Source organism: Oncorhynchus mykiss, chromosome 27 (genome assembly GCF_013265735.2).
Source record: "Oncorhynchus mykiss isolate Arlee chromosome 27, USDA_OmykA_1.1, whole genome shotgun sequence".
NCBI lineage: Eukaryota > Metazoa > Chordata > Actinopteri > Salmoniformes > Salmonidae > Oncorhynchus > Oncorhynchus mykiss.
In genome coordinates this window covers 12,781,707-12,802,366 of record NC_048591.1, presented here as the reverse complement: position 1 = coordinate 12,802,366, position 20,660 = coordinate 12,781,707, and the positions used below count along the sequence as shown (strand labels likewise).

Sequence of the window (20,660 nt, the reverse complement as noted above, 5' to 3'; positions counted from 1 at the left end):
ATATATTTGTTTTTTATTGCTAGGTCATTTAATACTTTTGTGATTTAAACGTGTATGCTAAAGAAATGTTTGTCACAATACACAAACCCTCCAAGAAGTGTAATCTGATAATCTAAATTGTTTGAATTATTATATGAAGAACTACAGGTAACAGAAATCCTGTAATTGCTAATTTTGCAGTTATAGCCATTTTGTCTCGCGCACTCACGTGGAATCATCTGAGTCCATAAAACACTTTCAATAATTGTCATCCATTTAAATGGTCAATATCTGCCAATACAGTAAACAGACGTTTCACTAACGTATCTCATTATGGAGTATATCACGCTTTTAAGATGATTGATAATTGATTGAATTGGTCAATTCATAATCGTGTAAAAAAGTTGGTCTCTTGTCACAGCAGATGCATTGTGGGTAACCTGCCATTTTAACCCAATATAGGACTCCATTCTGTTGTGTGAACAACGCAATAAATAAGGACACGAGACGAGTTTCATATTTTTAACTGTTGTATCAAAGGTAAGTGTCGCGTTTGAAATATATATATTTTTTTTTACAAATATTGTGTATTTGTACATTTTAACTTTTTTGTTATTTAGACTATCTTTTTGCAAGTAAATCCGCAGTCATAGGGAAAACACAACCCAGACGACCGAAAAAGCAAGCTATTATCCGCTTGTAGAAACTACAGACCAAAGCACTCCTTTCGAATTTGACACGGTTATGCACGGGTTCTGAGTAATTTTCTGAGTACAGAAGTTTTTCAATAGATTCCTAACGATGTCTAGAACAATCCTTCAATGTGTTTTAGTTTAAAGCGACAATGTCCTCGTTTTAAATGTCGTTTTAATTGTCACCTTCTTGTTAAACACATTCGAATTTTTCCTTCACGTTAATACGTTCCTGTTACAGCAGCCATAGTCTTCAATGCGTAAGAGGAGGGGACCTACTTGGTGAAAGACGTTGCTCATTGGCGAAAATGGAAGAAAATCCCACCCCTTATGTCACTAAACAAGTCCCCATTGGTAGTTGTATGAAACCTTTACGCTGTAATTCGCTGAAGTTAATGTACATCTTTGCGGACTTGTGTCACAGACTTGGATACAATCACAGAGGGTTATATACAAATAATAACGATTTTTTTTTTTAAGGATGTCATAGGTTACTTTCTAAATGTAGTCCGTTACAGTTTCTATTTACTTGTCTAACAAAACTTTGTTATATTTTAATTAATTTGCCCTTAAGAGCCATTACAATACAAAATGTCCATCAATGCATTTGGGGTGTAATTCTAGGGGTCTGACTTGCTTAGGTGGAACAAACTTAATCATTGAATAAAAGCAAGTTTAATTGAGTGTCATTGACAACAAAGGTTTCTTAATATATTTTTTGCAAAAAACAAGTAATGGTTTAGTTTTTCAAAGTATCTGTAGTCTTATTACAATATTTTTGCTGGTAGTGTAATTGGTGGTGTTTAGTAGACTAACATGTTTTTTTTGCTGGATTTGATAGCTATTTTGTTACTTCCATTAACATTCCTGTCTCAATTTCCCCTTTATTCAGGTGATTTGAAGGAGCCATGGCCCGTACCAAGCAGACAGCCCGTAAATCTACTGGAGGCAAAGCCCCACGTAAGCAGCTGGCCACCAAAGCTGCCCGCAAGAGCGCCCCTTCTACTGGTGGGGTCAAGAAGCCCCATCGCTACAGGTGACGGCGGGACAAAATGCAGTGCCTGAACATGCAGGCTTCGACCCACCTGGTGTCATGCCCTCTCCTTTTAATAATTTGATGTAGATAAAGTAAAGGACCACAGTGGTGTTACTTAATTACTGTTTCCCTCCAGGCCTGGTACGGTGGCCCTGCGTGAGATCCGTCGGTACCAGAAGTCCACTGAGCTGCTGATCCGCAAGCTGCCCTTCCAGCGTTTGGTGAGAGAAATTGCTCAGGACTTCAAGACTGACCTGCGTTTCCAGAGTGCAGCCATTGGAGCTCTGCAGGTCAGTGTGTTTATGATTTTTGTTCACCCACCAAATGACACTAAAGCCAGACCTATCAGAATTTGTACACTTATAGGGATACTAAGGAAATTTGGCCATGAGGCCCTCTCTACTTTCGCTGAGTCTAAAATGGATGCATATTTATGTCTGTCCAGTATGAAGAAAGTTACAAACCTAACTAGCAAGCCCAATTGCGCTAATGTTAGTTAGCATTGGCATGCAAAACTACCTCTAACATCCTTCATACAGGAGACTGACAAAAATGATATCCACAAGTGCATCTGATTCTGGGGAAGTGGACAAAAGGGCCTCATCACCAAAATATCGAGGTATCCCTTTAATGGTGGCCTACTGGCAGTACTCTCCCCAAATGTTTGAAGAAGGCATTGTCCCATACCAAGTTAACGCTTATATCATCAACTGAATTGAACTTGTATTTTGTCTGCAGGAGGCCAGCGAGGCATACCTTGTTGGTTTGTTTGAGGACACCAACTTGTGCGCCATCCATGCCAAGCGTGTCACCATCATGCCCAAAGACATCCAACTGGCCCGTCGTATCCGTGGGGAGCGCGCTTAGATGCCTCCCTAATTTACGTGTCCTCAGGCTGTCTTTCCCTCCCTTCCCACTTTTCCTTTTAAGTAGCTTGGTTTCAGTAATGATGTGATAAAAGTAATGTGCCGTCTTGTCCCCCTTAGTTCTCTTAGCAGAAGACTTTTAGGGTACTTTGTGTATCATGTATCTGTTTTGAAGCCGATTGGAGTCACACCTTTAATGTGTGTTCAAATCGGCACGGCAAAGGGTGCATGCATGAAGCATCTTGGGCAAGCATTTTCTCCTATTGACGATGCTATTACATTATTATAACAGGCTTTTCTAATTGATAGACTTGCATAGTTTTTTTACATGTACCCTTTCATTTGTTTTTTTACAACTAGTGTTTCTACTGTTTACAGGATGCATTTACAAATAGTTAATTTTGTTCTGAAATTGATAAATGACATTGATTCAAAACATTGCAAAGGCCTATATGTAGCGTAATGTTTATGTATTTCTCCCATGTTTTATCCAGGTAATATTTTAGTTCCTTTCTCAGGTTGTGATACCCTTTTCTTACTGGTTTTGATTTTAATTTTCTGTTCATTTTTTTTTTAAGCAGACATTTGTAATATCCAGAATTCTCAAAGGTGATAAACTGATGTTCCACAACTGGTTTAGTAAAGTGATTGACCTACACAAAGTACTGAGTTGCATGCTGCTGGCAATGGTATTTTACTCAATTTGTACTTTAAATAGTGAGTTTTTCATATTTGGTCATTTGAAGAACTGTCATATTCATTGGAAAAAGTACCCCGTTTTACTTGTAACAATGCCTTTAATAAAAAATGACAGGTGAGTCACCAGTAAAATACTAGAGTAAAAGTATTTAGTTTTAAATATACATATTTACAGATAGCAATGGGCACACTAACACTCAGACATACTTTACAAACACAGCAGTGGTGTAAAAATACTTTAAAGCCGTTTTGGGGGTATCTGTACTTTACTATGTTTGACTACATTCCTAAATGTACCTTTTCATCACTTTTCCCTGACACCCAAAAGTACTCGTTACATTTCAAATGCTTAGCTAGACCGGGAAAATGGTCCAATTCACTTAACAAGAGAACATCCCTACTACCTCTTTTGTGAGTGCCTGATCAGAGGCAGCAGGAATGACCAGGGACGTTCTCTTGGTAAATGGGTGAATTGGATCATTTTCTTGTCATGCTAAACATTCTAAATGTAATGAGTACTTTTGGGTGGCAGGGAAAATGTATGGTGTGAAAAGTACATTTTCTTTAGGAGTTGTCCAATGTAAATGGTAAAGTACAGAAACTAAAGTAGTACTTCACACCACTGATCGGAAAACCAGACCTTTTTGTGACGACATTTAAGGTTAACATTTGCCCAAGACTTGTGATTAAGGTTGTACACGGATATACAATTGCATCATTTTCTTGAGCATGGCAAATTGAAAAGCCAATACATTTCCACAATATCTGGAGAAAAATGTCGATATTAGGTAGGCTACGATGTTCGCTTATGAATTTCTGAGACCGATGCAGAGTACAAAATAAATATCCAAAGAACATGTGGCCGAAGTGCTACAAAACAAGAAATGTGTGTATACACTGTTGCATTATGGGAGAAATGATTGACATAGCAGCCATTTTCCCGCTGTACGTTTGTTCCTATTGTGGATACGAGGAAGAAAATACTGACACGGCCAGACAAGCTAAACATTTCTCACATCCTTTTTAACCTCTTTTGGTGTAGGTAAGTCAGACACTCGACTGCTTTTAATTTACGGTAACTTCACATTTGAAAAGTTTCAAATTGCTTCATTTCTGGTGTTATTTTGTTGGAAATCCATTTCATTTTCGTCGTAGAGAAAAATAACAAACCCGACTGTCGAAACGGCACAGAATTGCAGCCTTTTCTACAGCTAGTGCAGCCGGAGAAATTGTTTCAAATTATGCGCGGGTTCGCTTCGGTTGTACGCAGGCATTGGCGGTCGAACTCCGTTTCTATGCCTACATACGAGTTCCCTGGGATGTCTTCTTTAATGTGTATTAGTTGTTTAATGAGATTGTCAAACAGCTGTTTCTTGAAATATCAAAGTTTTAGTGCTACTCCCTTGCTTTTCTGCCTTGGGTCTTTATCCCGGTTGCGCATCAAGCAGCCGCCATCATCACAGCTGAGTGGGCGGGGCTACCAACAACGTCTATGCGCTGTAGATCCCGCCTCTTCGTGACAGAACACACGCTGATTGGTCTTAGTCATATGTTTACACAATTAGATTGACTAACCAACCAATGCCGTCGTTTTCCCCGTTGATTGATTGATTGGCTCACTGTCGACTTTGATTGGGGAGATAGATTCATGTTGTAACTTGTCCGCACTTTTTGTTCCAAATGTGTTCAATTACAATGAGTTGAACACCCAATTACTGTATAAAAATACTCGCTTCACAGTGCTTTTCAATTTAGTTTAAGTTTTTAATCAGCCGAGAACGGATTAATAAAAATGCTTGATTATCAGGTCTAATTGCAACAACTAAAAGTTAACATTTTTAACCTATGGTCATTCTTATATCTCACATCTATGTATGTGGTTCTCCCCTTCATTCAGGTAATTTGTAGGAGCCATGGCCCGTACCAAGCAGACAGCCCGTAAATCTACTGGAGGCAAAGCCCCACGTAAGCAGCTGGCCACCAAAGCTGCCCGCAAGAGTGCCCCTTCTACTGGTGGGGTCAAGAAGCCCCATCGCTACAGGTGAGAGAGAGTGACAGAAAGGCTGATAAGGTCTTACCAGAGCTGCCCCCTGTCCCTGAGTCACAGTACTGGCCCTTATTATGACTCCATCACCACCTGATACAAGATAGGATTTAGGCCTAAAGAGTTTGATTCTGGATTTTTGTAATGAATCCATACAGTGATGTTAGTCATGGGATTCTTCTAACTGTGTTTCCCTCCAGGCCTGGTACGGTGGCCCTGCGTGAGATCCGTCGTTACCAGAAGTCCACTGAGCTGCTGATCCGCAAGCTGCCCTTCCAGCGCTTGGTGAGAGAAATCGCCCAGGACTTCAAGACTGACCTGCGTTTCCAGAGTGCAGCCATTGGAGCCCTGCAGGTCAGTGCTACATCATCACCATTGTAGTTGCTGTCATAAACCACATAACTCAAGTTTGAGGCAGGAGAAAAATAATTGCATTGTGTTGATTGTTTTATCACACACTGAAGAGGAATACTTAGATCATGTGCCTGAGTGTATCACAGAATAGCATTTTATAGGTTGATATTGTCCACACATTTTTAAGTGTGTTGTTGTGAGCCATTTTTCATACCTGTTCTTTGTTGTCTGCAGGAGGCCAGCGAGGCTTACCTGGTTGGTCTGTTTGAGGACACCAACCTGTGCGCTATCCATGCCAAGCGTGTCACCATCATGCCCAAAGACATCCAGCTGGCCCGTCGTATCCGTGGGGAGCGCGCTTAAATGCCTCTTTAATTTACCTCTCCTCTTCTCACCAGTCTGTCTTCCCCCTCCCCTACCTGCCCTCTCCTCTTATGTTGGTAGTGATTAGAGAAACAATGATTATGATAAGAATAACGTGTATAGTGGTGTTTTCTTAGTACTCTCGGCAGCAGACTATTATAGGGTACTCTTTTGTGCATGTACCTGCTTGTTGCTGGTCAGATCTCCCACCACCACACCATCAAATCAGATGTTCCATTGTCATGATGCCGTGTGGAGAGATCAGATAAAACAGAAGACAGGGAATCTGAGACAGGTAGTGGTCACAGGAGGATGGGGTTAGGTTTTTGTCTGCAGTGGGGATTACCTCATTCTCTGCAGGGTGCTACAACAACTGCCCTAGTCCCCTTCCTCCTTCCCAACTCTGCCAGTGAAATAAATAAAGACTGAGCTGGTGTCTTTCATGGGAACGCATAAATGGGAGTACAGCCCCCCCCCCCTTGTGTGTGAGTGTGTAGATTCTGATCAGCACAGCAAATTGTATACAATTCAAAAAAATCTCTGGTGCAATGGTTTAATCTTACAATAATCATCATCACTATCATGGTTATTTACATCATTGAGCAGATGCACTTATCCAGAGTGACTAACAATAGTGCATACATTTCCATACTTTCTCCTGACTGGTCCCCTGTGGGAATTGAACCCACAACCCTGGTGTTGCAAGCACCATGCTCTATCAACTGAGCCACATGGGACCGGTTGTCAATTTTATTTTTTATTTTATTTTTGCTTACGCACATTTTTCATAGTGGAAATAATATTTGTGAATGAAATAGAGATGGGGGATTCTAATTAAATTTTGTACAGAAAACAACATTGACGTAAGCCTATTTTGGCTGTCAAAGGGGATCCTTGATGGTTCATTCTCATTTAATTTCCCCTTTACCTAATTGACACTGTTTTCCCTTTGTCTTTGAATTCTCAAATTTGGTTTCAGTGATAAATAATCGGAGACAGCATTTTAAGGCTTTTTTAAACAAATAGTGAATCCAGTGATATTCTTTGTGATCGCTCCTGAGGGGCCTCGTTGTGAGGGTAATGGAGCTTGGTGGTCAATGCTCTCTTGCAAACCAAATATAGTGTAATTGGTAAAGTGATCATGTATGTTAATGTTATGGGAGCTATAAATGGGATGGTCAGAGATATTTAGACCTCCCCCTTCGCTCCAGATTCTACATTTGTGTAACGTTTCTCAGGTTGATGTGTCACCCTTTTAACTTAAATCATTTTTATTTCTTAATTTGAATTTGAAATGTTAAGATGCTGAAATAAAACAATGTTTGTAATTTCCAGATTTCTCATATAAGGTGGTAAATGGATGTTACACACACACACCTGTCTTCTGTCAATTTTGTTTAGTCCATTGAGTATCAATCAATTACTAACATAGATATTTGATGTTATCGCCAGAGCTGTGAAAAGCACAACTTTGACCATTATGAGTAAGGTTTGTTTGCTATGACCATCACAATCTGGTGTTCTTCTGAATGTATTAGCAATCTCAGTCCAATGTTGTTTCAAATACTGGACAAAATAGGTTATCATGTGTGTGATTATTTTTTTTAAATGAATCCTTGTGAAAAGGAGTTACACGGAAAGTGTCCAGTAGTGAATCAAGTTTTTTACCTCATTATCTCCCGAATTTCGTGGTATCCAATTGGTAGTCTTGTCCCATGTTTTGAGGCAATGGAAAAACTGTTGTTTTTTTTTACGTGGATTCTGCTCTTTATACATTTTTTGAGATACAAAACGACCACTAGAGGGCAGTAAAGTACCACATTTGAACAACGAGCCAACTAGACAAGTCATACTCTGAATGACGTGAAGTCCATGGATGGAGGGTATCTGTAGAGCCCTATACTAAACATTCTTTTAGGTATCTCTTCAACAATATTCAGACCGTTGGAGCTGTACTGTTTTATCTGACATATACAACTGAATCCTTACAGGAACAATCAGCGTCACTGTATCAGATATCTGTTCTCAGCTGTGGTATGTTAGGCCTAGAGCACAGTGTCATTCTATGTGTCCCTGTTTTTATGTGAAGTCTTCAGATCAGAGAGAGAACATCCTTATAGAGAATGTCCAAAAAGTGCTCAGTTCATTTGTTCCGTCATCACATTGATAAATAAATTAACACTAGCATAAAAACTGGGCTCAGCCTCAGAGACCCTTGCTATCTCTTCAACATTCAAACTAATTTATATTTGTTTTGCTCTATCCCGTTTTATTGTAAAATATGTGAAAGTCTGCCCTAATGAACTGCTAGAAGTGTACTGATGTTAAAGTGGAAATACATGATTGAGGCTGCAAGCATGCAAGTGCCTCAGAATAGCACATCTCTCACAGGGGTGGACAGGACAAATCAACATAAAGATCGAATCTGTCTTCTTGACTTTTAGAATTCCCCACTGAACAAGTATGACTGAAGTTTTCCACCATGTTGCTTAACATGTTCAGGAAACTAGTAGAAATCTGTATTATTATGGTAATCAAAATATGTGCTTATGAATTGAGGGGATGTAGCCTAATTAAATTAGCGTCCCCTTAATTCCTTTGCACATACATATTTCTACTCAGGTGCTACTTTTAATATTGTAGGTGTAGTTTGCCGACCTGTTTATTTTAACAAGTCTGCAAAGAAATCTGCTAATTTTGCCTGCACCATAAAACAGTAGCATCTGATTAGAAATGCCTAACAGGGTTGTTGTACTGAAGTAAATGAGGGTGAATATCTATTGTGTACATCAATTTGTGGGTGAGTATGTCGGGCAGCAGGACAGAAAAGTCTTGGTCTATATATTCTCCGGTTCAGGAATAGCTGTCCCTCATTCCCAGTTTCCACCCACACTGACCTTCTAATCTAGCCACCGGATCAGTGTCCTTGTCAATTACTGCCACACACCTGACAAACTGTATATACGCAGAGGCACACTCAAATATATACAGTACGCATAGCTACGATACAGATTAACACCAGCATAAACACACAACATTAGGCACACAGACAGGAGAGACCAATATAAAATCAGGCTAGGTACGATTATTAAAGGGAGAAATACTGTATAAATGTAGGTCGTCAACTGTAAATGGCAAAAGCACAATGTAGCCTGCAGACATTGAACCAAAGTCAGATTGTATTTTTTGTCATTTCCTTTCATTGAATTACAACACTGGACCCTTGCTATAATTCTAAATAAAACCTCATTCTAAAGCAGTAACATTTGATCAATTCCTATTCATTTATCTCTGTCCACATATCCTTTTTGTTCTCCATACACTCGTAGAAAAAAGGGTTCCGAAAGGGTTCTTTGGCTGCGTCCATAGGAAAACCATTTTTGTTCCAGGTAGAACCCTTTCTGTTTCTAGGTAGAACTCTTTTGGGTACCTTGTACAACTCTCTGGGGAAATGGTTCTACCTGGAACCAAAAAGGGATCTTCAAAGGGTTCTCCTATGGGGACAGCAAAATAACTGTTTTAGGTTCTAGATGCACCTTTTTCCGTAAGGGTGTATATTAGCAGAACAAAATACTGGTGTTTCCTTAACTCTATAATGTGACTTTAGCTATAGTACCACTGAACTACACAGTACACCAGGGAAAGTTGTATAGATGTGCTGTTATTTGTTTTCACTATATACACTGAACAAAAATATAAATCATTTAAAGTCTTGGTCCCATGTTTCATGAGCTGAAATAAAAGATCCCAGAAATGTTCCAAATGCACAAAACACTTATTTCTCAAAAATGTGTTGTACAAATTTGTTTACATCCCTGTTAGTGAGCATTTTTCCTTTGCCAAGATAATTCAGGTGTGGCTGATTAAACAGCATTGTTGTTACACAGGTGCAGCTTGTGCTGGGGGACAATAAAAGGTCACTCTAAAATGTGCAGTTTTATCACACAACACGTGCATGCTGACTGCAGGAATGTCCAACATAGCTGTTGCCAGATAATTTTATGTTAATTTCTCTACCATAAGCCGTCTCCAACATCGTTTTAGAGAATTTGTCAGTATGTCCAACCAGCCTCACAACCACAGACCACATGTAACCACTCCAGCCCAGGACCTCCACATCTGGCTTCTTCGGCAGGTAGCCTAGCAGTTAAAGGTTGATGGATCAATTCCCAGAGCTGACAAGGTAAAAATATGTTGTTCTGCCCCTGAGCATGGCACTTAACCCACTGTTCCCAGGGCGCTGAAGACTTGGATGTCAATTAAGGCAGCCCCCGCACCTCTCTGATTCAGAGGGGTTGGGTTAAATACGGAAGACACATTTCAGTTGAATGCATTCAGTTGTACAACTGACTAGGTATCCCCTTTCACCTGCAGGATTATCTGAGACCAGCCACCCGGACAGCTGATGAAACTGTGGGTTTGCACAACCAAATCATTTCTGCACAAACCGTCAGAAACCATCTCAGGGAAGCTTATCTGCGTGCTCATCATCCTCACCAGGGTCTTAACGTGACTGCAGTGCGGCGTTGTAATAGACTTCAGTGGGGAAATGCTCACCTTCGATGGCAACTGACACTCTGGAGAAGTGTGCTCTTCACTAATTAATCCCGGTTTCAATTGTACCGGACAGATGGCAGACAGCTTGTATGGCGTTGTGTGTGGGCGAGCGGTTTGCTGATGTCAACATTGTGAACAGAGTGCCCCATGGTGGCGATGGGGTTATGGTATGGGCAGGCATAAGCTATGGACAACGAACACAATTGCATTTTATTGATGGCAACCTGAATGCACAGAGATAGCGTGACGAGATCCTGAGGCCCATTGTCGTGCCATTCATCCGCCGCCATCCCCTCATGTTTCAGCATGATAATGCACGGCCCCACGTCACAAGGATCTGGAGACAATTCCTGTCTGCTGATAATATCCCAGTTTTTCCATGGCTTGTATACTCACCAGACATGTCACCCACTGAGAATGTTTGGGATGCTCTGGATTGACGTGTACGACAGCGTGTTCCACTGCCTATACGAAGGAGATGTGTCGCACTGCATGAGCCAAATGGTGGTCACACCAGATACTGACTGGTTTTCTGATCCACGCCCATACTTTTTTTTTTTTTTTAAAGGTATCTGTATTCCCGACTGTATTTATTTAAATTGACTGATTTCATTATATGAACTGTAACTCAGTAAAAAATTGTTGAAATTGTTGCATGTTGCGTTTATATTTTTGTTCAGTACAATATATGAAACGTAACCTGAGTATCGCTGGGTTTCAGCTTCATGTCGATAAATCCAAATGGTGTTATCCACTTAAATCGGAATCTGTTTGCTTGTTTGCAGACAGTTCAATTAGGATCAACACTACTGAAAGAAGCTTTGACAATTCATTCTAAGTAACATTTCCTTCTAAGTGAGACCATGAGAAACCCCTGCAGCCCTCCCATCCAGGCCCTCTCTCCGTATTCACTGGAGCACCTTGGTTCACTGCGAGGGCTTGTGGCTCTCTGGACTATTCAGGGGTGCAGAGTTGGTAGACACAGTGACCGGACCTACAGGGAGACACAAAAGAGACCGACATCAGCAAAATGACGATGTCTGACTCTCAAATGCATCCTCAGAGCACAGAAGATCTATTGTTTACATAGTTCCTGCAGAATAAACAAGAAAACAAATGCTTATCATGCGATGTGACAAGGACAATAGAACCAGAATATCTGTGTTGTGGGAGAAAATGTTTATTTAATTATGTGCATCCTGGTCTCTTTAAACGCCTTCACTCCCTCTCTCTGTGCATCATACATTCTCCTAAACCATCGTATAGCATCACTACTATGTTAAACACTACTGAAACTCACCCCAACTCTACCCAGCTGGCTCTTGTACCCCCCCCCCCCCCCCCCCCCCCCCCCCCCCCCACCCCCCCGGCACAGAAGGTTGACCCTGCAGCTCGTGTCACCCAGTGCTGGGACCGGCCACCCGCCTGGAGCCAAGGCCAATGGGCCGCCCGGTGTTGGTGTGTGGTGGCTGTGGGCGGGTGGCTGTGTGTGTGTCTGTGTTGGGTCACGGCGTGGGGATTAACAATGTGTGAGTGATTGGGGGTGACAGCGGTCTCAGCATTAGGGGCCTCGCAGCCTTATTTCCCGGGCCTGTTTTAGACACGCTAAGCTGGGATTTGGACCGCAGCAGTGTGTCAGCAGTGATGCTGCCCTCCCCGGTCTTCCTTCAACCCCCCCACCACCACCCGACATGTCCAAACCCCCCCCCCCCCTTGTCTGCCCTCTTCTCCCTTCATTTCTGTCTCATTCCTTCCTCTCAATATTCCTCTCTACTACTCATCTGCATCATTTAACCTGTGTATCTATATTTCACCTCACTCTTGTTCTGGTCCTTCAGCTCCTGGTACAGCCACCTCTCTGTCACTGTTCAGACTTACACACGTTCTACTCAGCATGACATCTATCACTAGGCCCAGTGCTGACTGTGTCTGCTTCCAGCATGCCCACAGTCTTGCACTTTAACCAGTGAACAGACTTGGCCCTGGAAGGCATCTTTCGCTTGATCTTCTTTGGTGGTGCTGTTATCCTCATCAGGAAATGTTTTATCAGAGCCAGGCTGAATGGAACCCAGCCATATTATAGAGTTGTTTTTTTGTTCGCACCCCATTGCAAGCGCAGCAACGCATGACCTTAGTGGGATAGCTATAAAGGACGCTGCGGAGTACACAGCACAATCTAGCAAACAGTAACGGGTTCATTGCTCATGCACTGAGGCCTAGTCTAGTGACGACAAAGACAACCTGTGACTCTATTACCGGGCTGGGCTTAGGTCTACCATGGAGATTCAGTAAAGTGAGCTCAAGGTTTACAGTCCTGTTTGCCAACAGTTAGCAACACATCCAATAACATGACTTGTTGCCAGATAATGGCGTCTGAGGGACTGAGGGACTGAGACATAGAGAGTGTGTGTTCTATTGAATGGTGTACTGTAGCTAATGATGATCTGTTTGTCATTTATCATATGTATTAGATTTTTCTTCAAATGCCGAGGAATCAACTGAGTCCTAGATGCTCTATTTGCTCTTCAATATAAATGCATATTATTATTGTCACTGACACCCCAAACTGACCTCGTCGTGGAAACCGGATTGGAGAATAAAATCATGAGTATCAATGACTTTGCATGTGATGAGGCGACAGTGTGTGACTGTCACAGTCTACAGATTCTGATACGTGTGTGTGTGTGTGTGTGTGTGTGTTGGGGCATGGGAGTTTGTTTGACCGTGTGCTTGAGAGAGTGTGGTCTGAGATCCCCATTACAGCCAGTCTATTGTAACGCAGCAGATTGAGTCAGATCCTCACCCGCCAGAGTGTACTAATTAGAGACATTCCACAGGATTAAACAGCCAATTAACAATAAGAGGACCATTGTGAGAGTGTGTCCTTGTGCGTCACCGCAAAGGGGTTTGTGTGTGTCTGTCTGAGTGTGTGTCCACGTGTGTGCAATGTCAGGTTTGGTGGGTTAACAAGGTGCTTTTGTGGTAAATTGAAAATGTGTGTTAAAGTTATGTAAATGTATGCCTATGCGCAAATGTGGCCCTATAATAATGTGATTTATTAATAATAATTTGATTTATGCGCTAAATGAGGGTAGATATGTGTATTTACAATATACAGTGAGACAGCTATGCTGTGGAAGTTCCTGCACGTCTGTCTATAAGTGTGAGTGACAGCGTTTCACAAGGCGCATGCATGACTCCCTGGGTTCGTGCATCATTTTTTTAGTTGTGTTGTTTGTATACCATTGTATTTGAAATTTGTGTGACTCTCCTTGTCTATCAGCGAACCATTGTTCTGTTACTTGTCATGTTTTGTGTTTTTTGTGGACCCTAGAAAGAGTAGCTGATGCTTTTGCTACCAATAAACAAGCAGTAATGTGTGTGCCAATGTTTATTGTGCTTGTTGTGCTTGTTGTGACAGTGTGTACTCTAGGACCTGTGTAGGTAAGGCAAGCCTTGTAGTATGCAGTTGGAAAACAACACGAGTGTTGTGTCATTGAAGGATGACAGGTAGCCTAGCAGCTTAGAGTGTTGGGCCAGCAAAGGAAAGGTTGCTGGTTTGAATCCCTGAGCTCATTAAGGGGGGAAAACTCTTGACGTTTCCTTGGCCAAGGCACTTAACCCTAATTGCTCCTGTAAATCACTCTGGATTAGAGTGTCTACTACAATGCAGGAAAATAGTATTTTGTGACTATGTGTTTTTAGATGTTTTGTATGCTCTTCTCTTCTTTGTGTGCATCTGTATGTTTACGTACAGTGCCTTGGTAAAGTACTCAGACCCCTTGACTTTTTCCACATTTTGTTACGTTACAGCTTTATTCTAAAATGGATTAAATAAAAAAAAAACTCAGCAATCAACACACAATACCCCATAATGACAAAGTGAAAACAGGTTTTTAGACATGTATTAAAAATAAAATAAAAACAGAAATACCTTATTTATATAAGTATTCAGACCCTGTGCTATGAGACTCGAAATTGAGCTCAGGTGCATCCTGCTTCCATTGATCATCCTTGAGATGTTTCTACAACTTGATTGGAGTCCACCTGTCGTAAATTCAATTGATTGGACATGAGGTTGAAGGAATTGTCTGTAGAGCTCAGAGAAAAATAATTGGGTCGAGGCACAGATCTGGGGAAGGGTATCAAAAAAATGTCTGCAGCATTGAAGATCCTCAAGAATACAGTGGTCTCCATCATTCTTAAATGGAAGAAGTTTGGAACCACCAAGACTCTTCCAAGAGCTGGCCGCCCGGCCAAACTAAGCAATCGGGGAAGACGGGCCTTGGTCAGGGAGGTGACCAAAAACCCGATGGTCACTCTGACAGAGCTCCAGAGTTCCTCTGTGGAGATAGGAGAACCTTCTAGAAGGTCAACCATCTCTGCAACACTCCACCAATCAGGCCTTTATGGTAGAGTGGCCAGACGGAAGCCACTCCTCAGTAAAAGGCACATGACAGCCCACTTGGAGTTTGCCAAAAGGCACCCAATGACTCTCAGACCATGAGAAACAAGATTCTCTGGTCTGATGAAAGCAAGATTGAACTCTTTGGCCTGAATGCCAAGCGTCACGTCTGGAGGAAACCTGGCACCATTCCTATGGTGAAGCATGGTGGTGGCATCATCATGCTGTGGGGATGTTTTTCAGCGGCAGGGACTGGGAGACCAGGAAAAGGTGAACGGAGCAAAGTACAGAGAGATCCTTGATGAAAACCTACTCCAGAGTGCTCAGGACCTCTGACTGGGGCAAAGGTTCACCAGCCAAGACAACGCAGGAGTGGCTTCGGTACAAGTCTCTGAATGTCCTTGAGTGGCCCCGCCAGAGCCCGGACTTGAACCTGATCGAACATCTCTGGAGAGACCTGAAAATAGCCGTGCAGCGACACTCCCCATCCAACCTGCCAGAGCTTGAGTGGATCTGCAGAGAATAATGTGAGAATCTTCCCAAATACAGATGTGCCAAGCTTGTAGCATCATACCCAAGAAGACGAGGCTGTAATCGCTGCCAAAGGTGCTTCAACAAAGTACTGAGTAAAGGATATGAATTCTTATGTAAATGTGATATATATATTTTTTGCTTTGTCATTATGGGGCATTGTGTGTAGATTGATGAGGGGAAAAATTATTGAATACATTTTAGAATAAAGCTGGAACGTAACAAAATGTGGAAAAGGTCAAGGGGTCTGAATACTTTCTGAAAGCACTGTATTTATGTGTGTACATGATGTGCATGTTTGCGTGCGTGCATGTGTGTGTGTGTGTGTGTGCATGCGTCCAAGTGTGTTTGTGTGCCAGGTGGTGTATGCGTCAGCATGGCACGTGTCAGAGTGTGGCTAGGGATTATAAGGGCTCAGGCCTGTTGCTCCACTTCCTTGATTACTACTGCTGTCTGCTGCCATATGGGCCGGGGAGGGTCCCCAAGCCACTGTACACCCCCCTTACCCCACTCAACCCCCACACAGCACACCCCCACACACACATACACTGCCAATGTGCCCCAGCACAAACAATAAAGCTGATATGTGTATTTTCTACATCGTAGAATAATAGTGAAGCCATTAAAACTATGAAATAACACATATGGAGTCATGTAGTAATCAAAGAAGTGGTAAATAAATCTAAATATATTTTAGGTGAAGCTGGTTGAGAGTATGCCAAGGCAAAGGGTGTCATCAAGGCAGGGTGGCTATTTGAAGAATCTCAAATATAAAATATATTTTGATTTGTTTAACACTTTTTTGGTTACTACATGATAACATATGTGTTATTTCATAGTGTTGATGTCTTCACTATTATTCTACAATGTAGAAAATAGTACAAATAAACAAAAACCCTTGAATGAGTAGGTGTTCTAAAACGTTTGACCGGTAGTGCACATATATATTTTTTGCTTTATTTTAGTTAATATTTCTCTGTAATACTGCTAGCTAGCCACCTAGCAATTTTTATCAAGGTGGGTTTAGCTAGCCCCGATAGGTTCCCAATCTCCCAACCTCATAACAAGCTACCAAGAAGCCATTTCAGGCAATAAATACTCGCTAGCTTGTCTAACTAGCTTAGCTGGCAAGGTTGGTAGAACTTAGAAAAGCAAGCAATAACTAAATGTACTGAATATTTTACCCAGATTTTAGCAGAGAAGCATTGTTCGTTTTTTATTTTTATTTTACCCCCTTTTTTCTCCCAAATTTCATGGTATCCAATTGTTAGTAGTTACTATCTTGTCTCATCACTACAACTCAACTCATACGGGCTCCGGAGAGACGAAGGTTGAAAGCCATGCGTCCTCAGAAACACAAACCAACCGCCACAGGAGTCGCTAGTGCGTGATGAGACAAGGATATCCCTACTGGCCAAACCCTCCCTAACCCAGACGATGCTAGGCCAATTGTGCGTCACCCCATGGACCTCCCAGTCGCGGCCGGCTGCGACAGAGCCTGGGCTTGAACCCAGAGTCTCTGGTGGCACAGCGTCCACTGCGCCACCCGGGAGGCCCCCATAGTTTGTTTCTTTAAAAAAATTACCACGAGTCAGGAGGATACAGATAGCTAATTAAAAATCATGATTATGGCTCTAGATTGCAGGAAAAAAAAGCTGTTTCAGGTGTTTGAAAAATGCAAAATTCTCCAATTTAAGGACCGGGGGCATGGCACCCCTCTGGACCACCCCCCAGCCATCTTCACACACTTTATGTCATGCTTCTCTTATATGATGCCTGTCTTACTGCAGATACAGTATGTTATTAACTCTAGCCCTGTTCACCACATAATGCCCTCTCTAAATAGATGTACAGTACAAATACAAATACATATTGTCCCCTACTCCAAGGAGGAATGAAATGGGAGACAGACTTGGTCAACTTTGCAGCTCTTATTTCTTGAAATGGGAAAAAAAAACTGGTGCAAATTATTAGAAATTCAAGGGGGATGTCACAAAGTAATTTGACAGATTATGCATATATGATAAAAGTATTGATACTAATAAGTACACCTATGCTATGTGACATAGCAGCATTGGTTGAAATGTAGTGGATTTTATCAAAAGATAATTGAAAAGCTCATTTGAAACAGGGACTATATGCCGGAGTGAAGGCCCGGTGTACGTTGAAGCAATAAGCAGCACATCAGGTGTTAACCTATGTAATCCCCAGACAGGACAGTGTGGTCCAGGGCAAGACAGGGTGTCTACTCTAAACGCCGGCCATTAGCACAGTTAAACTGATGCCTGCCCTGCTGACACACCGAGTCCCAGACCCCACCTGCTGCCGTCTGCACAGGATTAGGAATCTCCCCGCACGCCGTCAGACGCAGTCAGCAGCACACGCCGTGAGTGTGTGTGTGTGTTTCACAGAGTAGTGTCATTGATTAAGACAGCACCCAGACTGTGAGTATTGTTGCACACACACTGAGATTCAATAGACATTGACTGAGCCACAAATCCTGGCTGTATGACATATTGCATTCAGTGTGTCTCCTTCAATGTCCAATATCTCTACAATACTAACTTTAATAAGCCAGGAATATGGATAATACAATCAACAACAAAACCCTTGCAAAAAATATAAAGAGAACATATTTTAGCCATGAATGTATGCAAACATGAAAACTTTGAAAGCATTATTTCATTATCTTTTTCCCAGCATGTGTCGTATTGATATACAGCATATCAGAAGTTCTCAGAGTTTTGCAGGACTGATTAGAAGCAAAACCAAAGGCCAGATTTAGAATAGTAAATATATTGATGAGCAGCACCAGACCTGTACTGTATAATGAGAAGGCACAATATTTTCATAAAGAAGCAATAGTTTATCAAGATAGTAATTCAAAGGTGTCTGGGTCTAGGCTATTTATACTTTATATACCATACCCCAGCCGTCCTATAAGAAACCCTATACATGGTGTACTACATTTGTAAATATTTAACCTGCCACATGCGCATATACTGTGGTAGGAACCCTATCCTAACAAATGTACCCAGACTGAATACATCCATTTTTGTTTTGTTGTTTGAATCCCACATTGCTCCTTTAATACAGGTTCATAATGGAAAGTGCCATGCTCCCATTCTCTTGGGTTTCCATTAGCATCTAATTTACATATAACAAACATAAAACAATGTATGCAAGATAAAGCAGGAACTACTAATGTAAATTTAAAGTTACGATAAATACTGAGTGTACAAAATATTAAGAACACCTGCTCTTTCCATGATACAGACTGACCAGGTGAATCCAGGTGAACGCTATGATCCCTTATTGATGTCACCTGTTAAATCCACTTCAATCAGTGTAGATGAAGGGGAGGAAACAGGTTAAAGAAAGATTTTTTAATTAAGCCTGGAGACAATTGAGACATGGATCGTGTATGTGCCATTCAGGTGAATGAGAAAGACAAAAGATTCAACACTGCTGGGTTTTTCACTCTCAACAGTTTCCATTGTGTATCTAGAATGGTCCACCACCCAAAGGACATCCAGACAACTTGACACAACTGTGGGAAGCATCAGAGTCTAACATGGGCCCTGTGGAACGATTTCGACACCTTGTAGAGTCCATTCCCTGACAAACTGATGCTGTTCTGAGGGCAAAAAGGGTGCAACTCAATATTAGGAATGAGTTCCTAATGTATCGTACAGTCAAGTGTATCTGTGCACAAAAACCCACTACTGTCACTGCCTGGCTTAGTTACACAGCATAATCCCTACATCGGTTTAATTTAAGTCTTAACACAGCCTGACCTTGATACCATGACAACCACTGACATGGATGTTAACCCTTCACAATTAACCCTTTACAATTCAATGGAAATGCCAGTGCTTTCAAGATTTACACATAAGGACAATCACATACAAAAAAACAATCACGCAAGACACATACAGAAACCTATTTGAATCCAAATGTAAAACATAGCACAGCAAAAGGGTTCAACCCACTCAAACCGACTTTGTTGGCCAAAACACACACCTGTAAAAAGCCTTTAGCTATGCCCCTTATAATGTCTCTGTGGACAGGTCCTACCCCATGCCCCTCCCACTATGTCCCTCCCTTCCTCTCTCTCTCTACTTCCTCTCGTTCTCTACACTCCTTCATCAGGAATCCCACCATTATTTTTCCTTCCAACTATAGAAAAGGCCCCCAGTGGGGTCCAAACACCCTACCCTCCTCCTCGGTGGTTACCTGTTCATCCATCCATCCCTTCATCTATGTATGATGGTGGTCCTTCCAGGTCCATCTGTCAATCATATCTCCCAGTGCCGTAGAGACCTAGGTTCCTGGATACAACACTTCCCCATTGTGTCGGCGTATGGGTCCCTGTATCTTATCAGTCATAATCTGTTCCAAACAGGTCCTTCATGTCCTCCCTTTGGACCAGCCGACTCGCTCCCTCCATCCTCTCCCTTCCTCTGCCAATCTGACTACAAGCCACACTATCCTCCCTTTATCCCGAGGTAAGATACTTACTTTTCAGATAAAGCATATTATGATAAATCGGCTGAACTCTGTGCGTGTGTGAGCGTGTTGGTGTCCCACTGTGTGTATCGAACAAATTCCATGAAGTCAGGGCCCTAGCAGCTGCACAGTAACACTGGTGGGGTTTCAGGGGTTTTGGAGGAGGGGGTTGTTGTGTTTTGGTTTGTCTTTTTTGGCCCATGCTTGATGCAACCCATCACCAACGCTCTATATCGGTGACCTCTTAAACTGGTGATCAGTGGGTAATCTCCTATTTTCTGTGCTTACACAATCTCCCTCTCTCTCTCTCTCTCACAAACACAGACACACACACAGACACACACACACACACACACATACATACATACATACATTCCCTGAGAGCCATAGCACTGTCAGCCATGACCATAGGCCCTGTCCATCCAAGGTATCACACACTCCCATGAGTACACTCAAATTGTGTATGCAACCAACCAAGGTTGCATTGTCTTAACATGGCCTTGATGTTAAATAGACATGAATATCCCCCACTAATAAATCACATCCTTACATTCATGACAGTTTTTTCAGTGCGTCCCTGAATATCCACAGGCCTCTGCTTGTTTTACAACAGAAGACACCAAGA

The 20,660-nt window shown here is 41.9% G+C and overlaps 2 protein-coding genes, 1 long non-coding RNA gene and 1 other non-coding gene across 5 annotated transcripts; 2 read left to right on the top strand and 2 right to left on the bottom strand.

Annotated features, from left to right (window-relative positions):
* Positions 1-254: 254 nt before the first annotated feature.
* Positions 255-3,404, top strand: LOC110507576 (histone H3.3A). The gene is made up of 4 exons (XM_021587646.2): positions 255-519; positions 1,564-1,707; positions 1,844-1,997; positions 2,446-3,404. The coding sequence occupies exons 2-4, from the start codon at positions 1,580-1,582 to the stop codon at positions 2,572-2,574; spliced, it is 411 nt and encodes a 136-aa protein (XP_021443321.1). The 5' UTR covers positions 255-519; positions 1,564-1,579; the 3' UTR covers positions 2,575-3,404.
* A 762-nt stretch (positions 3,405-4,166) lies between these two features.
* LOC110507575 (histone H3.3A) lies at positions 4,167-7,409 on the top strand. Of its 2 annotated transcripts, none has more exons than XM_021587644.2 (4): positions 4,167-4,314; positions 5,170-5,313; positions 5,517-5,670; positions 5,905-7,409. In XM_021587644.2, exons 2-4 carry the CDS (start codon positions 5,186-5,188, stop codon positions 6,031-6,033), a joined length of 411 nt encoding a protein of 136 aa, XP_021443319.1. In that variant the 5' UTR covers positions 4,167-4,314; positions 5,170-5,185; the 3' UTR covers positions 6,034-7,409. The 2 variants fall into 2 exon arrangements, with proteins under 2 accessions (XP_021443319.1, XP_021443320.1); XM_021587645.2 differs by having other exon boundaries at positions 4,186-4,310.
* On the bottom strand, positions 6,697-6,772 carry trnaa-ugc. The gene has a single exon. It is a non-coding gene; the product is annotated as a tRNA-Ala (tRNA).
* A 3,842-nt stretch (positions 7,410-11,251) lies between the features above and the next one.
* Positions 11,252-20,111, bottom strand: LOC118944739. Its single transcript, XR_005040044.1, has 2 exons — positions 19,763-20,111; positions 11,252-11,584 (listed from the first exon to the last, which is right to left on the bottom strand). It is a non-coding gene; the product is annotated as an uncharacterized LOC118944739 (long non-coding RNA).
* Positions 20,112-20,660: the final 549 nt, after the last annotated feature.

What these genes read in the sequence shown, in the direction of transcription:
- LOC110507576 (XM_021587646.2), top strand. Translation starts at nt 1,580, where the DNA reads ATGGCCCGTACCAAGCAGACAGCCCGTAAATCTACTGGAGGCAAAGCC. An exon ending in AAGAAGCCCCATCGCTACAG is followed by an intron (nt 1,708 to 1,843) that starts GTGACGGCGGGA and finishes GTTTCCCTCCAG; the next exon opens with GCCTGGTACGGTGGCCCTGC. An exon ending in CAGCCATTGGAGCTCTGCAG is followed by an intron (nt 1,998 to 2,445) that starts GTCAGTGTGTTT and finishes TTTTGTCTGCAG; the next exon opens with GAGGCCAGCGAGGCATACCT.
- LOC110507575 (XM_021587644.2), top strand. Translation starts at nt 5,186, where the DNA reads ATGGCCCGTACCAAGCAGACAGCCCGTAAATCTACTGGAGGCAAAGCC. An exon ending in AAGAAGCCCCATCGCTACAG is followed by an intron (nt 5,314 to 5,516) that starts GTGAGAGAGAGT and finishes GTTTCCCTCCAG; the next exon opens with GCCTGGTACGGTGGCCCTGC. An exon ending in CAGCCATTGGAGCCCTGCAG is followed by an intron (nt 5,671 to 5,904) that starts GTCAGTGCTACA and finishes TGTTGTCTGCAG; the next exon opens with GAGGCCAGCGAGGCTTACCT.